This window comes from Terrapene carolina, unplaced genomic scaffold (genome assembly GCF_002925995.2).
Source record: "Terrapene carolina triunguis isolate 2854851 unplaced genomic scaffold, T_m_triunguis-2.0 Scaffold232, whole genome shotgun sequence".
In the NCBI taxonomy this organism is placed as follows: domain Eukaryota; kingdom Metazoa; phylum Chordata; order Testudines; family Emydidae; genus Terrapene; species Terrapene triunguis.
Window position 1 is genome coordinate 7,396,469 of NW_020664583.1, and position 26,857 is coordinate 7,423,325.

At 41.5% G+C, this 26,857-nt stretch overlaps 2 protein-coding genes across 7 annotated transcripts in view; one reads left to right on the forward strand and one right to left on the reverse strand.

The window, feature by feature from the left end:
- Positions 1-19,242, reverse strand: part of LOC112103763 (inter-alpha-trypsin inhibitor heavy chain H3-like) — a 36,360-nt gene extending 17,118 nt beyond the window's left edge. Inside the window, exons 1-10 of the mRNA XM_026656708.2 lie at positions 19,117-19,242; positions 11,480-11,500; positions 9,976-10,142; positions 9,069-9,173; positions 8,474-8,636; positions 7,362-7,472; positions 6,067-6,192; positions 5,868-5,984; positions 4,963-5,131; positions 1,277-1,402 (exon numbers count right to left, since the gene is read on the reverse strand). Coding sequence (XP_026512493.1) covers positions 1,277-1,402; positions 4,963-5,131; positions 5,868-5,984; positions 6,067-6,192; positions 7,362-7,472; positions 8,474-8,636; positions 9,069-9,173; positions 9,976-10,142; positions 11,480-11,500; positions 19,117-19,209 — 1,198 coding nt within the window. The 5' untranslated portion in view covers positions 19,210-19,242. The remainder of the gene's footprint in view (positions 1-1,276; positions 1,403-4,962; positions 5,132-5,867; positions 5,985-6,066; positions 6,193-7,361; positions 7,473-8,473; positions 8,637-9,068; positions 9,174-9,975; positions 10,143-11,479; positions 11,501-19,116) is intronic.
- Positions 19,243-20,957: 1,715 nt separating this feature from the next.
- NEK4 (NIMA related kinase 4) overlaps positions 20,958-26,857 on the forward strand; it is a 39,183-nt gene continuing 33,283 nt past the window's right edge. For 4 of the 6 annotated variants that reach the window (XM_024195689.3, XM_026656709.2, XM_024195686.3 and 1 more), the window contains exons 1-2: positions 20,958-21,153; positions 25,628-25,894. In XM_024195689.3, the coding sequence (XP_024051457.2) occupies positions 21,061-21,153; positions 25,628-25,894 (360 nt within the window). In that variant the 5' untranslated portion in view covers positions 20,958-21,060. Of the gene's footprint in view, positions 21,154-24,966; positions 25,004-25,627; positions 25,895-26,857 lie in introns of those variants that run through there. The other 2 variants (XM_026656710.2, XM_026656711.2) reach the window with 2 other exon arrangements.

A 26,857-nucleotide genomic window follows, 5' to 3' on the forward strand; every position in this document is an offset into this window, starting at 1 on the left:
TCAGTGCAGGACATCTAAATTAAGGGTTTACATCAGTGTAACTGAATTAATTTAGCTACACCAATGAAAATGTTCTTAATATAGCAAGGATGATGTCTAATTAGGCAATGGTTTAGTAATGTGGCAAAATTGTGACTAGGATGAGACCACCAAAGACACAGTGTATATATACTTGTGGTAGATTCATAGATTCTAGGACTGGAAGGGACCTGAAGAGGTCATCGAGTCCAGTCCCCTGCCCGCATGGCAGGACCAAATACTGTCTAGACCATCCCTGATAGACATTTATCTAACCTACTCTTAAATATCTCCAGAGATGGAGATTCCACAACCTCCCTAGGCAATTTATTCCAGTGTTTAACCACTCTGACAGTTAGGAACTTTTTCCTAATGTCCAACCTAAACCTCCCTTGCTGCAGTTTAAGCCCATTGCTTCTTGTTCTATCCTTAGAGGCTAAGGTGAACAAGTTTTCTCCCTCCTCCTTATGACACCCTTTTAGATACCTGAAAACTGCTATCATGTCCCCTCTCAGTCTTCTCTTTTCCAAACTAAACAAACCCAATTCTTTCAGCCTTCCTTCATAGGTCATATTCTCAAGACGTTTAATCATTCTTGTTGCTCTTCTCTGGACCCTCTCCAATTTCTCCACATCTTTCTTGAAATGCGGTGCCCAGAACTGGACACAATACTCCAGCTGAGGCCTAACCAGAGCAGAGTAGAGCGGAAGAATGACTTCTCGTGTCTTGCTCACAACACACCTGTTAATACATCCCAGAATCACGTTTGCTTTTTTTGCAACAGCATCACACTGTTGACTCATATTTAGCTTGTGGTCCACTATAACCCCTAAATCCCTTTCTGCCGTACTCCTTCCTAGACAGTCTCTTCCCATTCTGTATGTGTGAAACTGATTTTTCCTTCCTAAGTGGAGCACTTTGCATTTGTCTTTGTTAAACTTCATCCTGTTTACCTCAGACTATTTCTCCAATTTGTCCAGATCAATTTGAATTATGACCCCGTCCTCCAAAGCAGTTGCAGTCCCTCCCAGTTTGGTATCATCCGCAATAGAGATAGTGAATCTCAAACTGAAACCAAAGACCTGATTCTCCAGTCTGCTACAGCAGCTTAACCTTAGTGTAATGCCATTGAAGTCAGAGGCGAATCAGGTCTCACGTCTCCTGAAATTAAAGAATGGTGAACTAAAACTGAAGTAATTATTTTCCTTCACCTGCTTAATTCCACTTTACTGTTCGCTTCATTTACCAAGACACTTACCTTCATTAGGTTGACCATCCGTTAACAAGATAATTATAGATGCACTTCTCTTGGGCACAGAATTTGTTTCAAAAGCTGTAGTCAGCATTTCAATTCCCTTCATTAAACCACCATGTAGGTTTGTCACTGCAATGTAGAGACACAAATTAGGATTGAAAACTGGTGGTCAAAAATAGAAATGTTTTAATCATAGATTCATAGAAATGTAGGGCTGGAAAGGACCTCAGGAGGACATCTCGTCCAGCCCCACAGGCCGTGGCAGGATTAAGTATACCTAGACCATCCCTGACAGGTGTTTTTCTAAGCTGTTCATAAAAACCTCCAGTTATGGCAATTCCACAATCTCACTAAGTAACCTGTTCCAGTGCTTAAACTATCCTTAGTGTTAGAAAGTTTTTCCTAATATCTAATCTAAATCTTGCCGCAAAGTAAGCAGACTACTTCTTGTCCTACCTTTGGTGGACAAAAAGAACTGATCACCATCCTCTTTATAACAACCTTTCACATATTTGAAGACAGTTTCATAGATTAAACATGCCCAGTTCTATCAACCTTTCCTCATAGGTCAGCTTTTCTAAACCTTTCATCATTTTGGTTGATCTCCTCTGGACTCACTCCAATTTGTGCACTTTTTTCTTAAAGTGTGGTGCCCAAAACTGGAAACACTACTACAGCTCAGGCCTCACCATTGCTGAGTAGAGCTGAACAATTATCTCCTGTGTCTTGTTAATACATTCCAGAGTGACATTTGCCTTTTTTGCAACAGCATCACACTACTGACTCATATTCAAATTGTGATTCCCCCATTGCCCCCAGGTCCTTTGCTGCAGTTCTGCTGCCTAGCCAGTTAGTCCACATTTTGTATTTTTCCTTCCTAAGTGTAGTGTTGTGCACTTCTCTTTACTGAATTTCATCTTGTTGATTTCAGACTGATTCTCCAATTTATTAAGATAATTTTGAATTCTAATTCTGTCCTCCAAAGTGCTTACAACTACTCCCAGCTTGGTGTCATCTGCAAATTTTATAAGCATGCACTCTACTCCGTCATCCATTAATGAAAATAATGACTAGTATCAGACCCAAGACGCCTGCAGGACCCACTTGATATGTCCTCCCAGTTTAACAGTGACCATTGATAACTACTCTGAGTATGGTTTTTTAACCACTTGTGCATCCACTTTAAAGTAATTTAATTGAGACCATATTTCATAGAATCATAGAAATGAAGGGCTGGAAGAGACCTCGATAAATCATCAAGTCCAGCCCCCTGAGCTGTGGCAGGACCAAGTAAATCTAGACCATCCCTGACAGGTGTTTTTCTAACTTGTTTTTAAACATTTCCAATGATGGAGTCTCTGTGACCTTCCTTGGAAGCTTATTCCAGAGCTTAACTATCCTTTTAGTTAGAAAGTTGACATAGTTTCCCTAGTTTGCTTATGATAATGTCATGATGGACTGGGTCAAATGCCTTACTAAAGTCCAGATATAGCACATATACTGCTTCCCCTGCCCGGCATCCACTAGGCTGTTACCCTGTAAAAGAAGGAAATTAGATTGGTCTGGTATGATCTGTTCTTACAAATCCATGTTGGCTATTAATTATCACCTTATTATGCTCTATGTGAAACATTGTTTATTTATTATAGAATTATAGAAATGTAGAATTGGAAGGGACCTCAAGAGGTCTTCTAGTCCAGACTCCTGCACTCAAGGCAGGACTAAGTATTATCTAGATGACCGCAACAGGTGTTTGTCTAACTTGTTCTTAAAAACCTCTAATGATGGAGATTCCACAACCTCCCTAGGTAATTTATTCCAGTGCTTAACTACCCTGACAGTTAGGAAGTTTTTCCTAATGTCCAACCTAAACCTCTCTTGCTACTATTTAAGCCCATTGCTTCTTGTCCTATTCTCAGAGAACAATTTTTCTCCCTCCTCCTTGTAGCAAAATTTTATGTTCTTGAAAACTGTTATCATATCTCCCCTCCCCGACTTCTCTTCTCCTCACTAAACAAAGCAATTTTTTTCAGTCTTTCCTCATAGGTCATTTTCTAGACCTTTAATCATTTATGTTGCTCTCCTCTGGACTTTCTCCAATTTGTCCTAATCCTTCCTGAAATGTGGCGCCCTGAACTAGACACAATACTCCAGTTGAGGCCTTATCAGCACGGAGTAGAGTGGAAATTTAGGAATCTAGTGAATTATCATTACAGTACGATAACTGAATTCAGGCAGTTTCAGTCCCTTAACATTTTGCCTTCATTTATAGCTGGCACTTAAATCCATCACATAAACACTTCACATTACAGTGAAAGGATTTGGTTTTGACGGCTGGGGATGAGTAAATTTGACAGAACCTGGATTTTGCAAACTAACATAAGAAAAAATGGACATCATATTTTGGGTAAATGCCAACCTCAGGAATGTCCCATTAGTAATATAGGGCAAGCTTGGGGCAGGTCCTTGCATGGGTGATGGAAGGGTAGGGGGAATACATATGGAGCTTCACTCGCACCTTGTGAACACTCCATATGAAATTCTTTCACAAATGCAACCTCTACCAGAATAGCTGGTCATTAGGGGCTAAGACCCATCAATAATGATAAAACTGTGTAGTGTGGCTGATGTACAGCAGACTGCAGTACTATCTGCTACCACTGGAGGCTCTTGAAGGAGCTGAAGCTGTAATTCGCTTGACTGCCACCAATGGACTTTTGCCGCTACAATACAGACTTCAGGCAGCGGAGGAAGTACATCAGTTAAGTTTGGGGAACATCAAAAAATTGTGTTTGTAATCCTTTCCAAAATCTTAAGGCGAGCCTCATGCACCATAATGCAATATTGCTAACTCCAAGCATCCAAAATTTGAGTCAGGCTCCAAAAAATCATGAGATTGGCTTCCAAATCATGAGATGATTAAAAATAATAAATGTTGAGTTCTTTCTCTTTGCTTTCTGGTTTTCTCTCTTTAGGTTACACTCAGGTCACATTTTCTATCTTTTTTCTACAGCCAGGAGGGCCAGGAAACTTTACTTTTTTTTAAATGAAAGCTGAGATTTTCATGACTCCGGGAGCTGGAGCTTTAAAGAAAATCACCAAATGTCATGAGACTTACAAAAACAGTCACGAGAGCTGGCAACACTGGTACTGTGATCACAGTTAGCAGGCATCTGTTGTCATAGATTTGTGTGTGTGTGCAAGTGTGCCCATGAGCACAGAAGTGTGTGTGTGGTGGGGGGCGGGGTATTTCTCAGACTCACCCAGAAATGCTGGGGATTTGAGACTGAAGTTACTGTCTGTGTGACTGCAATGTTGTCAATTTTAACCACTGGCCATGTGCTTCAGACCTATGTGGTAAAAATCACTGATGCCTGAAGGATGCAGCTCTCAATTTCTAATTCCAGTAACATGAATTTTGCTCTCTCTGGTGAATTCACACACTATTTTTAGGGTAGGGGGGTTGTGATTTCTGTTTAAAACTTGCCTGTTTTTCAGTTCTTTCTCTGAAGGTTGCAAAAACCTTCACAAAACCCCAAAACAAACATATAACTATAATAGTGCTTCTTAACCAGTCAATTTTTAGAATGAAAGCTTGCAGCACTCCATTCTCAGACTGAATTTGTGTATTAGCTTCTTCAATATTTATTTGAAGTACCACCTATTGGCAAGTTTACTACAATACTTACTGCCTCGAGTGTCAATAGCTCGAACGAAGTCCTTTGCTTCCTTCAGATTCTCAGCAGTGGCTTTGACTAATGTGTCTTTCCAAATGTGTACATCGGAACCAAACAGTATAAAATTAAAGTAGTCATCTTCCCTAATATCCTCTAATATTTTAAGAAGTGCTTCCCTTGTCTATAAGTAAATAAACACAAGTTTAAATGAATGAAACTGATGTGGGTATATTGAATAACAAAGGAAAGCCTACAGCTTTTACATGATTTGTTTCTGAGGATTTTTCACTGAACATTCATATAGTGTATAGTGGAAAAACTCTGGGCCTGATTCTGTCCTCAGTTGTACCACTGTCAATCAGGAATAATTCCAGTTAAGTCAGTGAGTTACACCAGCATAACGTCTGTGTAGATGAGATGAAAATCAGGCCCTATTATAGGATCACTTGAACAATCATCACCTATGCTGAGCGGGAGAGGTTAGTTCTAAGCAATAGTAACATTTGGGTTGGGGAGGAGATCTTAAGCACCAGAGCCTGGGTCTTGATATGCAGCAGCAGAAACAGAAATTCTGAGCATCAGAATGGAGTGGGGAGTTCTAACAGTAAGGTGCTTCCCATCACCCAGGCTGGAAGAGGGTACAAAAGATATAGAAAAGGGAAACAATAGACAATATTATACATGTGTTTTAACTTACAGGATACCCAGAGCGTGGGGAGGCCTTTTATAGACACTTTGGTTTAGAATTTTGAAGATATAAAAATATAGCTTGAAAACATCCATGATTATAGTTTTGGCGTAGGCTGAGACTTTGAACACCTGCTCATGATAAGAAGTGTCTAGTACCTCCACTGGGTACTAGGCTCCCTAGAACCTGGCACACCAGGACTGACTTTATAGTAAATGTAATCAATTACCTGTTGTATTCCTATTCCAGACATTGAGCCACTAATGTCTATTACAAAAACCACGTTTTTTGGAAAATTTGGAAGATTTGTTGGTGCAAAAAAGTGTACAAAGTATCCATTGACAATCTGAAAAAAAGAAGATGTGTAAAATAATGTGACTTCAATTTACTAAGCATGCCCAGATGAAATTGTAAAGTATTGAATTTACCTGTAAATCACCTGGACTGTCTCTCTTCACATCATACTTTATTGTAAAATCTCCATCCAACAGTGATGTTGAACAATTTGCACAGGTTCGCTGTTGATCAATGGTTGGCTTGAAAGACACATGGCCCTGAAAGCAGAAGCCCTCATTAGATTCAAACTTTAATAAATGAATGTAAAATACAAAACATGAGAAGGTTTGTGTTTTAGACAAATGTATGTACAGAAATGTGAAAGTCAATATGATAAAACAGAGTTTTATAAAACAGATGCCATTTTAAACAAGTTATCTATACCCAAGTCAATATTTTATTATTCTGAGTAACTGAGTTTATGCAAGGTAATAAAAATGCATTAATAATAAAATATTATTATAAAGCCCTCTCCTCAGCAACGGTTAAAGAGATGAAAATATTAACTACATCATCATACACATATACAAAACCAATTATACTAAAAAGTGCTCCTGCAAAGGGGGTGATTTTAGATGTTGTTTGAAAGTGGGGAAGTAAAATGCAAGGTGTCTGCTTATGGACAGCAAGTTCTAGCTATGTGGGCACAACAGCAAAAGGGTCAGTCACCTGCCTATCTAAGAACCACCTCTTTGTCTGTGCACTGCCTAGCACAAAGGGACTTGGCCTAAAGCACTACTGTAATACATATAACAAATAATAACAACAAGTAGATGTCAGAGCAGAAATACCAGTAGGCTAAGGCTCAATTTCGAGGTCTCGAACTAAAACCCGGTTTCCTCACACTTAATTATTTAAAAAGCAATATGGTCAATTTAAATTCAATCTCCTGAATTTTTCCTTATTCTGTGGTTTCTTTATGTCACCTTCAGTGGCATAAAAGGGCTATAGGTGGCCCCTAAAGAATACCCTGTAATGCCAGAGGGCAAAGGGACCCCCCCACGCACTTTGGTTCATGTAAAGCATGTGTAATTCCTCTAGGTCAGCTCCTTTCCTGGCCCCAGTTGAGGGGTTTTATTAGGAGGGAGGGAGGGAAAGGGCATGGCCAGAGCACCTGGATATTCTGTGCTAGTGTAATAATCCATAGAAGGCTGTTATAAGCTGGCATGATTTAGAGCAACCCTGGGAAGAGAGGCCTTATAGAAATTAGAGATGGAAAAGAGCTGTATTATCCCATCCAGCCCCACTACTGGCCAGTACAATACATTTACATTTGCATTAACTCAATATATTGTGCTGATGTATTATTTCAGAATGAGCTGACTTTGTTAGAATGCAGAAAAAATATAACAAATTCATTCTCTACTAAGGCTATTAGCCATTGTACCTTTTTTCCTGAGAAAGATTTTTTAATAACTTGTGACAGGTCATTGGTGATGAATGATCCTTGTGCTTCCAGCTCACTGATACCTTGGGGTTCAAAGATGTTTGCCTGGATCTGAAACATTCATTGAAAATACGCTGTCATAGATAAACCCACAACTATAACAACTTAGATGGAGGACAATGAGCAACTCTATATTCAGAATAGGGAATTTCTTAGTAAAGGGGAAATCTGCCTTTATAATGCAAAGTAGCATTCATATTTGAATCAGAAATCCTCAAGTAGTTAGATGTGACCTACCTATCTTCCACCTGGAGATTTAAAAAAGAAACACAACTGAAAGTTACTGTTTTACTAACTGCTCACAAGAATTTGGGTCAGATGTTGAAGAACCACTCATTTCCTCTGAAAATACCATACAGCCAGTACCAGGAGGCCATATCTGGTTATGATTTGTTTTTGCTGCAGTATGGTTTTGGTCTTGTGCATAGTGCTGCATATAATGATTTAAGCATTTTTTGATGACCATCTTCAGAGTATATCCTTTTAAAGCATCTCCTGGGCACACATGAGAGAAAGCTATTGAACTACAGGTAGATTTTAGCAGGGCAGATAAAGAGAGTGTTCAAACAACCTCTGGCACTGAAGAGACCTTGGTTTGAATCCTAGGGTACAGTTTGTGTGTCTCTATGAATTCAGGCAGCATTGTTTGGCATCAGTTTGATCAAGGTTTGGGCTATTCTATTAAGGCATTTGTGAGAGGAGTGTCTTATGTTCATCCTTTTCTCAGTTGTGTTAATGACTTTCCCACTCTCCAATATATCCTAGTTTTGTAGGGCTTATTGCTTGTCCCAACTAGTGAAGCTTATGTATGCAAACCAGTAATAAAATACATTGTTTGAGGCTTTCAACCTGGTTCATAATCACCACTGCCCACAAGATATTGGTTGGGGACCTTCCCTTCAATTGTGAACTGCTGTGGACAAACACAGTATCCCGCTTCATCTGTTATGCATATATTCCAAAAGATGCACAAGATTTCAATGCATCTTGAGTTTCTGTAACTACAGAATGTAACCACTGCAAGGTACAATTTAATTCACAATGCCATTTACCTCAAAGTGATTGATGAGCTGCTTTGGTTTTACTTTAATGAGCATCTCATATTTTCCAAAGTTTCTCTTCAACAGTTCCTCATAGGTGAGCTCAAAAGTGACTTTGCTGGCTGCTGCAATGTTGACTGAAACAGTGAACTTTTCAGTTTTTCTCCCAGAAGCCCTAGAAATGTTAAACTAATTACAAATAAGAAAAAAGGCTGCTTGTCCTTTCTCTCCTATTGTGCGCCTGCTCAAGAGCCAGGCATAGTCTGGCCCACAAAAATGAATACAAGAGAAATGAGATTTCTGGGTCTCATTCTTTATCACTAACTCATACTGAGAAGCATTTACACAGGTAGCTGAGTGGGACTAATCACATGAGTATGTATTATTCAATTAGTAGGGTTGCATAATTAAATCTTTCACAATAATGGATATCCCCTGACCAATCAGAAGTCATGTCTCTATTACATTATAACCAATATCCTTTTTTCATATAAAGTATGAACTTTTAACAGAGGCTATAAAATACATTCTTAATTTCATTTTTAGCTATAGGATGCTGGAATATGGAAATGAAAAGTTTAAGCCCACTGTAAGTCAGCATTCTTACCGGACGAGACCCGCAGTCTGTCCCCGTGAAACAGCCTTCTCATATTGCTTTTTTGCAACTTCCTTTTCTTTTATAGTCCCAGGATAGGTAACACCATCAATTGTCCTACAGATGAAAAAGTATCTAATTTAGGTGAATGATTTGTACTGACACATGAAAACATTATTATTGGTTATCCTCTGTTCATTATCTTGTTTGCTAACAAGCAGTTTCTAGATTTGATCTTGCCAAGTGCTGAGCACTTCCTGTGAGGTGATGAACACCTTCAATTTCCAGTTACTTCAGTTGGAGTTAAGAGTTCTACACCTTACCAGATCAAGACCAATTCCTCCTCTGAAAATAAATGAGCCCAATATTGGGCTGATGGTAACCACTATTCAAATCTTTGGCAAACTCCTATACCATGGCATCGTGAATATCATGTTTTGAACAATGACACCAGATGACATACTGTAACTAAAGACAAAAAGGTGTGATATTTTCCTCCATTTTTTGGCCTTCATCTGCTTTCAGCTACTATGTTCAAATATTGCTTCTACAATAATGGAATAAATTAAGTTATAATGTCATGATGGAAAAACTGTAGGCAATGGAACATCTTTCTAGAGATCCCAGGTTTGAACAAGTGGTATTTCTGGAAATTTTCCTTTAGGCCTCTGCAGATGGGTAGAAAAAAATTGCAAATTAGTGGTCTTATCCACAAATGCACAACTGTCTGAAGGTCCCACAAATACCCAGCATCTATATTTGTATCATTAACTTTGTCCAAATAACATTTAAAAATCAACCTAATAGTAAAGTAAAAATAAAGATCTCAGTTCAGATTCTTAATGTTGCTAGTCTATATTTCTCTGTATTAAACCCAGACAGATTCTTAGTCCGTGCTAGAAATATAAGTTCTTCTCACATGCTGAAATTGGTAATGAAGGCTGTCTTAGGGAGATCCACATCAAAAACCACTTCCTTAGACACATTGGCACGATTGACAGCTCGGCTAGTGATGACATTGTGGGCAAATCGGGAAGTCACTTTGCTGTCAATTTTCATGCTGTAGATTTCTATGCCATTGACAATCTGAAGAATAAAAGATGGCAAAATAACCACCAGTTACATTTGAACATTGTGTAAATCAGTAATAACTCAATAAGACAGAAATAATCATAGTAGAGAGTCCTAGTATTTCACTGCATAACAGAAAAGAACAAGTTCTGTATTTGTTCAGGACCACTAGGGTACAATGAAGTTTGCTTGAGTGTTTTTAATATTGTCCACAATCAGGCTACTATGTGAAAATAATTGTTCTATTAACAGTAACTCAGTAGCAAAATGTTATCTCTAGAGTTGAGCTGGCACTGCTACTATAAGCTCCTACTTTCAGGTATTTATAACATTTTGAAATAATTTTCTTTTATTGCATCCATAACTCCTGTGCATGCTCAGTATTGGGTGTACACAACAATATACCTCTGGCTTCTGATACCAATGATTGCTGTAAACAGCAGCTGAATGGCTGGCTCGTGCAGCACACACCTAAAAGTGCCTTATAAAAGTGCCACATATAGACTCAATTTCATTTCAGGTTATCCTCCTTGATATTCTAAGGGAAAAATTCACCCCCTAAATAGAGATCCATCACAAGGCCTGTGGACCACTTAAAACAGGAGCTATTTCTTCCACATGCTGGGAAGGAAGTAATGGGGGAGGAAGATTGTTACTGTATCTTTTTCAAATACTTGGGAGGTGCTCATTTACTATGGTGATGGGGCTACATAAGCACATAGCTAAATAGATAGATACAACTATTTAGGTAACTCTTCAGCAACAACATGTACCCTTTGTGCAAGAATAATATTTAGAAATGCCCCAGGATTCTTATGGCTGAGGATGAGAGGAGATAGATGACTGCAGCCTGGCTGATTGGCTAAGTATTTAGATTTGTGCTTAAGTGGGATGGACTGCTGAATTGGGGTCTAAATGCCAACTGGCATCAGCCTTAAAGATAAAGCCACTTGCCTTCCTTGAATGAAATACTTAAAAAGAAGATAAAATGTTTCTGTAGAGGCATAGAGACAATGCCAAACAGTTTTATTATTTGTTGAAATACAACATGGGATTAGCTATTATTTGTTTATTCTCTTTTTACTGCACAGAGTCTGACAGACTCTAAATTTGGGATATTACTGAATATTATGATTAACTAAACCAAACTCTTCAGAGACTAGCATGCACCATTTACCATGTGTACCTAGAAATAACAATTACTCATGCTGTGCTCATTGTAGTATGACACAAGTCTTTAAAATAGTAAGAGTATTTTATTAACTGAAATTTGAATCCATCACTGCAGCCTGGATAAAAACAAACCCTCAATTGGTACAATATCCTCAGTTATAAATGAGAAGAGAACTTACCAAGTCATCAGCACTTCGCTTCTGTAAAGAGAAGAAATTGAAAAATTGTCTCATGACTATTGTGAGAATATGCATACAGATAAACCTACTTAGCATCTAGATAGCACTTCAGCATCTATATAGCACTTTAGCATCTTCCAAATCAAATGGGAGTTTTGTGTGAGTGAGCAGTGTAGAGCCAGCCCATAGTTAGTAAATTCAAGGTTGATTCATCCTTGTGTTCTGGTACCATATGCCACGTAAGTTATTTCTAGGTAAGTTATTGGGTGATGGAGTTAAATCTGGGTATATACGAGCAGTCAGTGGGAGACAATAGGAGTTTTTCCCAAGAAAGAACGAGTGAGTCATTCAGGATCTGGCCCATTTATTCTGTTTATAAGGTGCCAAACCCTGCGGCCCTGATTAGCTAATAATGGGTCTCAACAATTGTGGATTTGAAAGTTAGAACTTGAATGTTGCTGGGTTTGTGTTTTGCTCAGGAGACACTGAAAAAGGAGCAAAGATGGGGACAGAATGAAAAACAAATACAGACAAACTGAAAGAAAGAGAGAGGGGAAAGAGAAAAATTCTAATGAAAAATTAAATACAATTTAAATGCCACACAGAGGACACACACGTACTAGCCTGGATTGGTGGTAGTGGTGGATTTTGTTTGTTTGTTTGGGGGGAGGGTGTCTCTTCAGTCCTTAACATATAGCACAGACTTCTGGTTGTACATGCTCCTGTCTGCTGCACAAAGCAGAAATAATTGAAGAACCTCTGAGTGTCCCAAGATCCATGGGTTTCAAGGGTTTAACCCCTTTTCATTCCACCCGGGGAACAACCTGGTCCACCTAATGGCATGATCAGAGAGAAACTCCAGTTTGGCAACTCAGTTTCCTGGCCTTTAGGTAGGTATTTCCCACATCGAGAGCAATTTGGCCTTTTTAAAGAAATGGAATCTCCCTGGGAGAAAAGGGGGTTTGTAAACTTGAGCTAATTATGTGAAACCCAAAATATTTAGACATACATGTATACGTCCTTGAGGCTTACTTGTCCATATATTTGTGCTGCTTCAGCCCATCTGGCCACAATTTTCACACCATCTTATAAGTCAGTGGTGCGCAAACTTTTCCAGTCGCACCCTCCCTTTACCATTCACAGAATTTGTTGTGCCCCCCTCTATTACTTGTAATCTGAGGTAATCCCTTATCTCTGTGCTGCTGCTGGCGGCAGTGCTGCCTTCAAAGCTGGGTGGCCAGATAGCAGTGGCTGCTGGCCAGGGCATTCATGTCATTTGCGGTGCAGGAGGACTGTTTTTTTAAATCCTGCTCCTGTCCCACCCCGCAGTACTCACTCTATTTTTATACTGCAATACTCACTCTATTTTTATCCCACTCCCGCTATTATGGCAGCAGGTCCTGCAGGATCTGTGGGATCCCAGTTTCTTTGTGCACCCCTAGAGAACCTCTTGCGCCCCACAGGGGGGCATGCCCCCCAGTTTGTGAACCACTGTTATAAGTGACAGTATTTCTGCTGGACCATGGTGGTGGATGAGGTCACTATGAAAGGGTGTAAACATAGAGAGGTTTCCAGAAATTAATGTTTATTTTAAATCAGTATGTTTGCTCCCACTGTAGGTGGGCTGTGCAAATAAGAAAAAAGGCAATTTTACAGGTCAGGGAAGGTCACTATTTCAAAATGAATGCCAGGAATTTTGATCACAAATTCCTTCTTTCTCTTGGTTCAAAGTCTTATTGGTGACATTCTGTTTTTGGAAAACTGGCTTGTCATATTTATACACTCTACCTAACATGGAAGCAAATATACTGAGATGTTAACCGACATATTACTATTGAAGGTATGGATATGCCCCACATTACCACCTCATGGTCTTTAATTGATTTATCCTCACACACATACCCCTGTGAGGTAGGGCAATGCTATTACCCGCATTTTTCCGATGGAGAATTGAGAGTCAGACACCTAGATTCTCAAAAGTATTTAGTCACCTACCAATGGGGAACTAGATGCCCAAATACATTTGAGAGCTGGACCTAAGTGACTTGCCCAAGGTTACAAAGGAAGAAGTCCATGGAAAACAGAGACTTGAAGACAGGTCTCCCAATTCCTAGGCTAGTGCCCTAACCACTGGACAATGCTTTCTTTCTGGCTAGAATCTTATTTCTACCTACTCTGTCTCTCTGGCACCCCAACTACTCTTATGTTCTCAACTGCCACCTCCATGCAAGTGATTCCTATATATACCTCTGTCCAGTCTCACCTCTCCAGGTGTGACTTAGATGTCTACTTATGAATGCCCACCTGCCATTTCAAACTCAATCTTTCCAAAATTGAATTTCTTTCCTACTCATCCCCTTTCTCTGTCTCTCTATCCTAGTGAAAACTGCACTCTCCTTCCTGTCTCACGGCCTCAGTGTCATCTTTGATTCTTCTTCACCCATCTCGCCCATACTTACTCTCTCAAAGTCCTGTCACCTCATTATATCAGCAAAATACACCCTTTTATTACTGTCTTCACTGCTACAACTCAGTCATCTTTCACCTTGATAACTGTAACCTCCTCTTTTCCAGTTCTCCCCACTCTTCTCTCCTCTCTACGCTATCCAAAATATTGCTGTTAAAGTTCTCCTCATTGAACATGTCTCACACATCTATCCTTCAATACCTTCATTGCCTCACTGCTTCTGACTAGGTCATAGTCGAACTCCTTGTCCTCACTCTCTATTTAATCTTGATCCACTTATAACTGTTTTCATTTTGTAGATTTTCAAATTGGAATCATTATGATAATCTGGTTTCATTATGATAATCCTGCATAACACAGGCCATTTCCACCTACTCCTCAATTTGCTTCCTACAGGTCTATTCAACTCTCATTGAAGTCTTTCAATTAACTTCAAATCAATGGAAGGAATGAAAGTTGTATTAGGTCCCAAATCTCATAAAAAGCACCTTGTCTTACTGCTGCCTTTGTCTCTTTCCTGGGATCAGCTTCATGTCTTTGACTGTGCTGCCCACTATGCCTGAGACAGACAATATCCATTTTCTATTAAGAGCGCCTTTTCTTCATCATATTCCTCCTTCAGCAATTTCTCCCTACCTTCTTGCTTATAATCTCATCTCTCCTTTCCCTGGACCGTTGTCCCGTGTTTTATCTGTCTTCGAACAAGGAGTAGAGAATGTGTCTCACCCTGTGTAACTGTTAGGCATTACATACATAACTTTTATTACTACTACTTCTAATACAACTGACATCAAAATTTCCCACCATTGCTCTTGTAACTTTCCTCAGTGCTTCATCCAAGTGGAAGGTCCTGGCTATAGTCCTCTGAACATACACCAGAGATTACATGCACCCACTCACTGCAAATAATAATTGCAACTTTATAAGTCATGCACTGAGGTACAGACTCCAGGGAGTGAAAAGTTAGAATTACTCTGAAATGTCAAGTGACTTTGAATTTCCATATAGTGAAAAAAACAGCTTCAAGACACTTTTAAAATCTGTTCTTTGGTTATATTACAGCCAACTGGGTGACCTGTCTACTAGACTTAGAGCCATGTGAAAAAATCCACTCCACTGGCAAAGAATTTATTTTTATTTTTTGCTTGTGCCACTTCTCACAAAACCAAAACAGTTGTTATTTTCACCATGAAATGTTTGTTTTCCTGCCTAGAGTCACTTACAACCTTCAGCTCTATAGTGTATCCAGTTAAGAAATTTTGATTGTGGATTCATAAAAGAGAGGGACAAGCAGGGTCTCAATGAGCTTTTCCCTGGGGAAAAAGACTTCAGGCACAGATACACGTATTCTGCCTGGGTGTTCACCAGACAGAACTGCTTTGCAGAAGGGTTCAGTTTTGGCTGGTTTTGGGTTACAGCTCATGTTAGTATTGAATGCAGGGGTAATGAAATGTTATCTTTATTGTATGAGTAAAGGGCAGTAGAACTGTACCTAGCCTGCTCTGATCCCCTAAACTGAACCCCACTTGCTAAGCAGAAGGTAGGGATGCTAAATCCCAGTGAAAATGAGAGGGTGGAAGAACACGTGTTCCTGAGGATATGGACTCTGCCTAAAATCCCTCCCCTCTCTAGTGTTTAAAGACAGAGCTGACTGGATTCAGTTGAGAGTCCTTGTTTCTGTTCATGATTACAAGAGCTGAAATCACTGATGAACAGGTCTAGGGGCTAAGCCTTAGAACTGTTGTGGGGACAGTGTTGCAGTGAAAAATAACTAAGGCTAGGTCTACACTACAGCGGGGGGTCGACCTAAGATACGCAACTTCAGCTACGTGAATAGCGTAGCTGAAGTGGCGTATTTTAGGTCGACTTACCTGGCTGTGAGGACGGCGGCAAGTCGACCGCTGCCGCGCCGCCGTCGACTCCGCTGCCGCCTCTTGCCGCGGTGGATTTCCGGAGTCGACGGCAGAGCGATCAGGGATCTATTTTATCGCGTCTTCACTAGACGCGATAAATCGATCCCAGAACATCGATTGCCTGCCGCCGGACCCTCCGGTAAGTGTAGACGTACCCTAAGGTGGCAGCAGAGAGGTTCCCCACTATCCAGTGAAATCACTAAGAGCTGGGCTAAATGATGGTACTAGAAATAATACAGCAGCAGCAGTGGTGAGCGGCAGCAAATTACAGTGGCAAGTGGTGGCAGAGAAAACCACCACTGTATTTATTAGAAATAATACAGCAGCAGCAGCAAGCCAGTTGCAGAGGCAAGTGGCAGCAGCAGAGATATTGCTCGAGGCCCCCCCCCCCCGCCCCTTACAGGGGTCGGAGGTGAACTCAAGTGAACGCAGCTCTGAACTCTGGGTCTTTGCTGGCCAGGGATAACCAAGTGTGAGTGGGATGCAGTGGAGGGAAAGGGGAGTGGCATATTAAAGGGACATTTGTTCATTAACTTTGGGCTGGTCTACACTGGGGCGGGGGGGATCGATCTAAGATACGCAACTTCAGCTACGTGAATAGCGTAGCTGAAGTCGAAGTATCTTAGATCGATTTACCTTGGGACCTCACGGCGCGGGATCGACAGCCGCGGCTCCCCCGTCGACTCCACTACCGCCGCTCGCTCCGGTGGAGTTCCGGAGTCGACGGGGAGCACATTCGGGGATCGATATATCGCGTCTTAACGAGACGCGATATATCCATCCCCGATAAATCGATCGCTACCCACCGATACGGCGGGTAGTCTGGATGTACCCTTTGACACCACAAGATGGGAAACTGAGGCAAAGGAGACTGCCCAACATACTGTGGGGTGGGTGTTTCCTTATGGTTACATACTTTCATATCGTGATTGAGGTGTTTTCCAAAATTAATGCTGGGTTCCCTTTTCCTTTTTGTTAAAAGTTTTTTTTTGTTATACACAGACTCGATGCTTGTGAGTGGAGAAGTACTGCCTTTTGGGTTGGTGCTTAGTTTCCTCAGATATCCAATTCTATTTTATATTGTTCAGAGAAACTCCTAGATATTGAACCCAGCCCTTATTGCTGCCGACTCCACCTGGCAAAAGTGTTACATTCACATATCTTTATCATAGTTTCTGTAAGAACTATACTTCTCCAAGAAATTACTAGGCCATGAAAACTGAAAATCCCGATACACCTATATGAGGTTCCTCCAAAGCTAAGTTGATAAATAAGGTAGTGTAAGGAAGCTTCTACTACTGCTACCCATGCAGTGAATAAGCAGAGGACTTCAATTTCCAAGGCTGTCTATCCAGTAAAAGCTTTGCCATTGACAATTTTACTTTGTGCCCTAGCACAGCTGCAGGGGGTGGAGGTGCAAAGGGAGTTTTATGGCACCTCTGATCCTGGGGTTGGTTTGGCCCCCAAGAGCAAGTTAGAGCAGACCCAGAGCTGCTCTAAATCACACCTGTCTGCCTGTGGCCCCAATGGCAGTTGGCGATTACCAGAGGACAGAACTGCTCCTGTCACACCCCGTCCCTCGAGCCATACCCCCTACTCCCAGGGGGCCAGGAATGGGGTGGGAAGGAACCTCTATGCCACACAAGGATTTCCATTATTTCAATGGAATTATATCATCATAAAAGTGGCATACCACAGTGGACAATCAGCTCTTCTCTTTACAGGATTCTGCATATACCTTACCAGGAATATAGCATAGAGCTGTGGGCATCTTAAATTCAGAAAGGTTTCAGCATCAGAGGAAATACAGAGAACAATAACAATTATTAAGTGTCATGGGCGAATCTAATTTATGAAGAGAGCAGGAAACAGGTACAACTTTATAATTGTGTTACATAATGACTAAATAATGGCACTTGTATATAGTGTTGTTGTAGCTGGGTTAGTTTCCCAGACCTGAAGAAGAGCTCTGTGTTAGCTCGAAAGCTTGTCTCTCTCACCAACAGAAGTTGGTCCAATAAAAAAATATTACCTCCCCCACCGTCTCTCTAAATAATAATACATGTCATTTCAAGAGCATTTTCTGTCATACATCTCAAAGTACTTTGACAAAGTGGATAAACATTATAGACAAGGAAACTAAGGCACAGAATGGTTAAGAGACTTGCTAAAGTATATACAACCAGTCAATGGAAATGAAGTGGTCTAACTCTCTGCCCTACCCCCTGAGACAACAGTGCTACCAAACGGAGCTTACCATAACCATCTACAAGTCTTTGAAACATGGAAACACAGAGAAGGAAGAAAAATTGTTTGTTGTTGTTAGGCGTATTGGCACAAAATGGAGCAAAAAGAATATTTAGACTGAATATCATGAAGCATTTTCTTACACTGAGATCTAGTCAAGTATAAAAAAGTGTCCCGTAGAGATGTGGTGGAAGCTCTGCCATATTGTCATAAAATACACTGAAGGGTACAATCCTGTCCTGGCACCCAGGTAATGGACATGATCACCAGAAAAATATTTTGTGTCTCTGATATCTAATATTCTTTGGTTGGTTTTTACCCCCAATATTTTGTTTTATTTTTTAGGTGCAATAATCAGGTGCTACAGTTATTATTCTACCTTTGTAAAAACAAAAACCTTGAAAACATCTTCTTTTATATTTGGGTAAGGGATGGAAGGACAGAAGAACAGAGGAAGGTTATTATGAGTAAGGAAAGTGATAGTGATTTAAAAACAGAAATACAGAAGTTTCTACAATAGATGACTCAGGAGCATTGTGCAGCCCTACAGATGATCAACTGCCTCAATTACCTCATAAATTCAACAGATAGGGAAGTGTCCGTTTTCATGTTAAGTTCAGCAGCAGAGGGAGTTCTCTCGGCTTAACCTACCTGGTTCATTCAGAAGTATGCAAGGCCCCTATCTGCCTGGCATAACCACTATATCCAGCAGAACAGCAGGGACACCTGATTCAACTGGAAGCATAGGAGGTGCATGCCTGCCCAGTTTGCTTGAGGTCTGATTCTGTGTTCCTAGAAGTCAATGGCAAAGGTCCTAGTTTGGTGACCAGATAGCAAGTGTGAAAAATTGGGACAGGGATGGGGGGCAATAGGGTCCTATGTAAGACAAAGCCCCTAATATCAAGACCGTCCCGATAAAACTGGGACATCTGGCCACCCTAGGTCCTAGTGCATTCAGTGGTGCATGAATCATGGAAGCAGTAGCTACCTGGTGGATTTTAGTTACTTACCTTGATGTTCCTGAAAGGTGTTATAAAAAAGTCTGATGTTTCAAGCGCAGGAATCAATGCCAATAAAATGTAAAACAACAGATGGTTTTCCATCTTGGAAAAATGAGCAATTCTACTTTAAGGGTTACGTGCTAATAAATAGTACCCTGTTTACTGTCTGTTAATAAACAACCAAATGTGAAAACAGGGGTTAAACATTAGGCAAATAGGGAAAAAGCAAATAGTGAACTTTTGAAGTTATAACAAAGTTTGTAGAAAATGATTTGCAAAATCTCTCTGCCAAAACAACATTTTAATTACAGTTAAGAGAGAAAATATATTCGCTCTTCCAAATTAACATTTTGCATTATACCTGAGTGACTGAATGTCACAAAATCAAATCTCCATTATGGTTCTAACATTAGCCTTACATTTGCACACATGCATCCAACCCATCTTCCACATATTCCTGCCCATTTTCCACATACAGGTCCAAACCCCAATGCAGTAACTATACTCAGATGTACAGACACTCATTTCTTAACCTGTGTATTATATATATAAACATTAGCTTTAATAAAAAAATGTAAGTACCTACCCCTCCTTGGCTTAGAAAACTTTCTTCCATGCTCCTGCCCTTCTGCTGTTTACTTTCTCATGAGCTGGAGACACCTATAGCCTTATCCAATCCAGAAGTGGCAGGTTGGTAGATCAGGAATTATTTAGTTAAATATAATTTGATGTAAATCAGGCAAATAAATGTGGCAAGAAGGGGAATAAGGAGCATTCTCCAGCATAAGTGATGAGTGGTTAAAGATATATGGATCCTGAGATAAAGCTGATGTAACTAAGAATCTACTGACTTTTTAACATTTTAGATCCTAATCCTAAAAATACTTAAGCACATACCTAACTGTGTGTGTGTGAATAGTCAGGTTTATGCTTAACTATTTCCATGATAGGGGTGTAAATTTTCAACTATAACATTGTGTTTAGTTTAGGTATTTTGTAAGAGGAAAAAATCTCAACTTTAAATATCTGTCCAAAGCCTCAAGCCTTTCAGTGCTGCAGCTGTGAAAGGGGCACTGAACAGAAACGAGGTTTCGGTTCTGGAGGGTTGTTTTTTGTCTTATGACGAAAGAACTTCGGCCTCGAGAGAGGGGAGTAGCTATGGTGGAAATCATAGGTTTTCAATTTCCCACCTTAGGCAGATCTAGCTGGTACCAGACATACATCTCCTAGGTAGGCTGCACCTGCGGAGATTGAGATGGAGTGCTGCAAGCGGGACCTGTCCCCTACATGGACTGCACTACTGTGAGCTTGAGGCGGAGCATTGCATGGTAGGACCTGTCTCCTAGATGGACTGCATCAGTGTAGGCCTGAGATGGACTGGTGCATGCTGAGACCTGTCTTCTAGGTGGGCCGCATGCTGCTTGGCTTGCAGTGGAGGGGTGCATTCTGGGCCTGCTGTCTCTGGGTAACTCAGCTGCCCTGAGAGGGTGTGTAGGGAGGCACATGCTGCTCTCCTCTTCATTTGTGCCACTCAGGTGAAGAGTTTTGGCTCCAGGCCAGAAGACAATCAGAGCAGCCCCCCATTTGGGCAGGAAACCTGTGGTATGGGCTACATCAGCAGGCCCACGCTAAAGAGACTAGCTGCTAGCACCAATACTGGGGGCATTAATTTTCAAATTCTAAGATGGCCGCCGGAAAGGACGCCCACATCTGTAATGGCTGCTTAGGTGACTGAGGGAGGTTGCCCACATCCAAGGTGGCCATAGGAGTGACGTGAGGAGCTGTACCATAGAGAGGAAGGCGGGCTTGTGTTTACGTGCGGTGCTTTCTATGGTAGAGGGAGGCCCCTGTCGATCTCTATGGCAGCAGCAGTAACGTTCACCAGGCGCCCCGGCAGCTGAGCCCTAGCGGCTCCGGCCCTCGAGCGCTGAGGGGCCGCCGGAGGTTGGGAGGATGCCCCTGGCCGCCTACTTCTTCCTGCGGGCCGTGGGCAAGGGCAGCTACGGGGAGGTGAGCCTGGTGCGGCACCGGCAGGACAACAGACAGGTAACCGGGGAGCTGGCCGCGGGAGGGCCTGTGGCGGGTCCGACCCCCGTCTCAGTCCCGGAGCCTGGTGAGAGGAGTGGGGGTTCTGGGGAAGCGGAGTCTGTCTCTCTCCCGATTTTAACAGCCCCCCCCCCCCCCCCCCGGGCCTTTCGAGAATGGTGTGAGGAGGAGTGCGAGGATGCAGGGGAGTCTGGTTTTCCCCTTCCCATCCCCCTGCGTGCTTAGGGGAGTGGTTGGTTTGTGTTCGTGTCCGTGTCCAGTTCCTTGACCGCAAGACCGTCCTTTCTCCTCTTGCTCCAGCTCAGCCTCCAGTGTGGACCAATACCTGCTTCTGTGATTCCATGTAGCCTGTTATGCATTGCAAGGGGGCATTCCTTCCTGACCCTTGCGAGAATTTATGCTCTGAAGCATGGAGATTTTATTATCCTTATCTCCGAACCTGTTACAAAAAGGTTATCAGTCACAAAATTGTCCAGCCATGGTGTTTAGTGCTGATCTCCTGGATTATACAAATTGGCTACAATTTTGTTGATAAAGGGTTATCTCGGTCCAAACAAAGGAGAAAATGTTGATAAAACCCTTGTTCACTATGTTAAAATGTTACCCCAGACCATACTTAACTGTTATCATTTTAAATAATTGTTGGTTTCATGCCATCATTATAACATTTTAAAAGTTTTATTAAATAGAAAAAGACAAGTTAAAAAATTCAGAATTTAAAGAATTGGGTTTTCATTTTAACAATTTCCTTTTCTTTTAGCTGTATAGAGGCTTTCATGAGGGGGAAAAACCCTGCTTTGATAGTCTTTTGGATGGTATTAAAGATATTAACTGCCCTTTTGGGATTAAAATAGAAGGTTTTGAGATATTTTAATCTGATCCTTTAGGACAAACACTCAAAAGGGGGAGAAGAATTACAAAAATAGAAAATGCAGTTTCTGTCTCTGGTGCTGACATTTACTTGCAGCCTCATTGCTAGAGAAACACAGGCACAGTACATGATTATATCAGCTACTACAAGACCTGGCACATTCAACACTGGCAAAGTTTAAGTCATTGCTTTTAAGGCATTGTTTTAGCGTGCCCCTCTTGTCACAGAGTCACAACAGCATTGTGAATGGTATCTTAGCAGGCTTAGAAAACGGAAGAAATAAAGTGGGGAAGGAAAACAACATGAGGGAGGAATCTAAGGTTCATGTTCCATGTTACGTTCAGGATTTAGCTGAAGCTGATGGAGATGGTGGTGTCATCTGGTTCCCTTTCTTTCATAGAATATCAGGGTTGGAAGGGACCTCAGGAGGTCATCTAGTCCAACCCCCTACTCAAAGCAGGACCAATTCCCAACTAAATCATCCCAGCCAGGGCTTTGTCAAGCCGGGCCTTAAAAACCTCCAAGGAAGGAGATTCCACCACCTCCCTAGGTAAAACATTCCAGTGCTTCACCACCCTCCTAGTGAAATAGTGTTTCCTAATATCCAACCTAGACCTCCCCCACTGCAACTTGAAACCATTGGTCCTTGTTCTGTCATCTGCCACCACTGAGAACAGCCGAGCTCCATCCTCTTTGGAACCCCCCCCTCAGGTAGTTGAAAGCAGCTAACAAATCCCCCCTTATTCTTCTCTTCTGGAGACTAAACAATCCCAGTTCCCTCAGCCTCTCCTCATACATAGGTCATGTGTTCCAGACCCCTAATCATTTTTGTTGCCCTCCGCTGGACTCTTTCCAATATTTCCACATCCTTCTTGTAGTGTGGAGCCCAAAACTGGACACAGTACTCCAGATGAGGCCTCACCAATGTCGAATAAAGGGGAACGATCACGTTCCTTGATCTGCTGGCAATGCCCCTACTTATACAGCCCAAAATGCCATTAACCTTCTTGGCAACAAGAGCACACTGTTGACTCATATCCAGCTTCTCGTCCACTGTGACCCCTAGGTCCTTTTCTGCAGAACTGCTACCTAACCATTCGGTCCCTAGTCTGTAGCAGTGCATTGGATTCTTCCGTCCTAAGTGCAGGACTCTGCACTTGTCCTTGTTGAACCTCATCAGGTTTTTTTTGGCCCAATCCTCTAATTTGTCTAGGTCCCTCTGTATCCGAACCCTACCCTCCAGCGTATCTACCACGCCTCCCAGTTTAGTGTCATCTGCAAACTTGCTGAGAGTGCAGTCCACACCATCCTCCAGATCATTAATAAAGATATTAAACAAAACTGGCCCCAGGACCGATCCTTGGGGCACTCCGCTTGAAACTGGCTGCCAACTAGACATGGAGCCATTGATCACTACCCGTTGAGCCCGACGATCTAGCCAGCTTTCTATCCACCTTAGAGTCCATTCATCCAGCCCATACTTCTTTAACTTGGCGGCAAGAATACTGTGGGAGACCGTATCAAAAGCTTTGCTAAAGTCAAGGAATAACACATCCACTGCTTTCCCCTCATCCACAGAGCCAGTTATCTCATCATAGAAGGCAATTAGGTTAGTCAGGCAGGACTTGCCCTTGGTGAATCCATGCTGACTGTTCCTGATCACTTTCCTCTCCTCTAAGTGTTTGATTCCTTGAGGACCTGCTCCATGATTTTTCCAGGGACTGAGGTGAGGCTGACTGGCCTGTAGTTCCCCGGATCCTCCTTCTTCCCTTTTTTTAAAGATGGGCACTACATTAGCCTTTTTCCAGTCATCCGGGACCTCCCCCGATCGCCATGAGTTTTCAAAGATGATGGCCAATGGCTCCGCAATCACATCCACCAACTCCTTTAGCACCCTCGGATGCAGCGCATCCGGCCCCATGGATTTGTGCTCATCCAGTTTTTCTAAATAGTCCCGAACCACTTCTTTCTCCACGGAGGGCTGGTCACCTCCTCCCCATACTGTGCTGCCCAGTCCAACAGTCTGGGAGCTGACCTTGTTTGTGAAGACAGAGGGGAAAAAAGCATTAAGTACATTAGCTTTTTCCACATCCTCTGTCACTAGGTTGCCTCCCTCATTCAGTAAGGGGCCCACACTTTCCTTCTTTGATCTTGTCTGGTCAGGATGTCTTTCAGGATCAGGACAGCAAAGGCCCAATGGTCTCATGGTTGGTCCCTGGAGACTGTGGAGGTGGTAGCCATGTGGGTAAAGCTTGCTTCTTCCATTCCATACACCCCATGGCCCCTCTTTAGTGACTCCTCCAAGAAGGGGTAGCATCCTCATTCTATTAAAATTAACCAATCAGAATACATTGCGATTATTTCTACTACAAACATTTCCCTTCACTTGTAGAATCTTTCAGTTCGTTATCATGCCAACCATTGACTTTAGCAGGAGCCTTGAGCCCTTATCACAGTTCTTTTTAATGTAAACAGTCCAGTTTGTACCATAGTTTGCTTCTGAAAGTAAGCAAATTTTAAAGGCAATTTTATGTAACAGGCTGATTCGGACTTTTGATCTCTTGGACAATTTAGCATGTAGTGTTGTGCAAAGGCCACCACTCTATGTAAAAAGAAGTATTATTACCTTTTATTTGTTTTAACTGAACCTACTTTTAATTTCTTCAGTGTGTCTTGTATTATAGGAAAGAGCAAAAGGGAAGATCTGATCAGTTTTTACTCTCCTTCAAAATTTTCAATTACTACTGTGACGAAGTGGGAATGTTCTTAATGTTTTCTCTGAATACTGTGTGGGTGCCTCAGTTTCCCCTATGCATTTCTCAAGTGTCTAGGGGTGTATGATTGTTGCAGAGCCCTAGGGGGCCAGTGTGATCCTGTCTGCACAGAGAATGGCCGACACCCTGTCTTCTGGCAACTAATGGCCTGAGCCCCTCCCCTGCAAAGTTGCCAACTAAAGGTGTTGAAGAACAAAGAGATCAGGTGACCTCCTGGCCTGGGAAAGAGACAAAGGGAGAGGAGGGGCTGGAGAGTTTCAGTTTGGAGCTGGCTGGGAAAATGGAGGGGAGGCCAGACAGACCTCCTGGCCCCCGAAGATGGATCTGACTGAGGGGGTCCTGTGGTCTGTACCTGCAAGACCTGTCTTGAATTGTGTTCCTGTCCGCTAAATAAACCTTCTGTTTTACTGGCTGGCTGAGAGTCATGGTGAATCGCAGGAAGCCGGGGGTGCAGGGCCTTGTCTCCCCCAAACTCCGTGACAACTACCCCTCTAATTTGCAGATGGCTTAATAACTATTGCAGATTAGCACTAGGATAGACATTAGGGATCGTCAAGAAGGCAAATTGCAAGGATAATACCAGTAAATGCCTACCTGAAGAAAATACAAATGGTGGCATTTAGATTTAAAATTATAATATATGTAAAGTTTTAAATTTCAGTTTTGTGCATTTGTGAGGGGGAAGACATTTGTTCCATTCTTACAACATAATGGACACTGTTAAATGTAACTATTTTAAAAAATTGTTTTATAGATTTTTAGAATTTGCCAGTGTGTTTCAATAATAGCTTTGATGTTTTCATTATAAATCTTTTTTTTTCCTCTGCAGTATGTCATTAAAAAGCTAAACCTTAAACATGCATCCAGCCGAGAGAGAGAAGCAGCAGAACAAGAAGCCCAGTTGTTGTCTCAGCTGAAACACCCCAACATAGTCACCTACAGGGAGTCCTGGGAGGGGGAAGATGGCCTGTTATATATTGTCATGGGCTTCTGTGAAGGAGGGGACCTGTATCATAAACTTAAAGAGCAGAAAGGCAAACCTTTGCCAGAGAATCAGGTGGTGGAATGGTTTGTCCAGATTGCCATGGCATTGCAGGTATTAATATACTGTAACATATAACTTCTTAGTTTTAAAAGAAATAGGTCTGTTTTTGCTTGCTTTCCATTAAAAAACCCTTAATTTTAGTTTTGATGTGTTAACTTTGCTTACAGATTATCAATGTCAACCTAAGATAGCTATGTAGAAAAAGAGTTGCTGTTGTATACTTTACCTCCATCATTTCAGTATTGTAGACAATGTGACATGATGGTTGGCAGTTAATTGTAATTGTAGCCCATAACTATAGAGTTCTGAATATAAGCAAGTTTTGTTCTAATTAAGGGGCTGTTTCTGTTATTCATAACCCTCTGTTTCCAGGGGTTTGCAACTCAATTATACACGTTTTCTCCGTGCTGAAACTTATTGATAATGTCTTAAAAACTAATTTTAACCAAGAAGTGTTTGCACAAAAAACATTATTATTTTGCTCCTGTAATTAAGTTACGTTTTAAGTGAAAATTTCCAGACCATTAACTCATAAGTTCTACTGGAAGCTGCTTCAGTCTGTTACATTTTAAAAATGTAAAGGGAATCAAATCACAAAAAAATCATTACAATAATAAAGATTTTTTTTAAAGACGATATGGAGGAAACTAGGATGTTGGAGTGAAAATTCTATTTTTAACTTGCCAGTGGAACTTGTCGTCAGCGGATTTGTGAAAGCAAAAACTATAACTGGATTCAAAAAAGAGTTAGATAAGTTCATGGAGGATAGGTCCACCAATGGCTATTAGCCAAGATGATCAGGAATGCAGTCCCATGCTCTGGATATCCCTAAGCCTCTGACTGCCAGATGCTGGGACTGGGTGACAGGAGGTGGAACACTTGATGGTTGCCCTCTTCTTGTCATTCCCTTTTGAAGCATCTGGCATTGGCTACTATTGGAAGACTGGATATTAGGCTAGATGGACCCAGTATGGCCATTCCTACGTTTGTTTGTTTGTGGCTAGGAATGCAAAT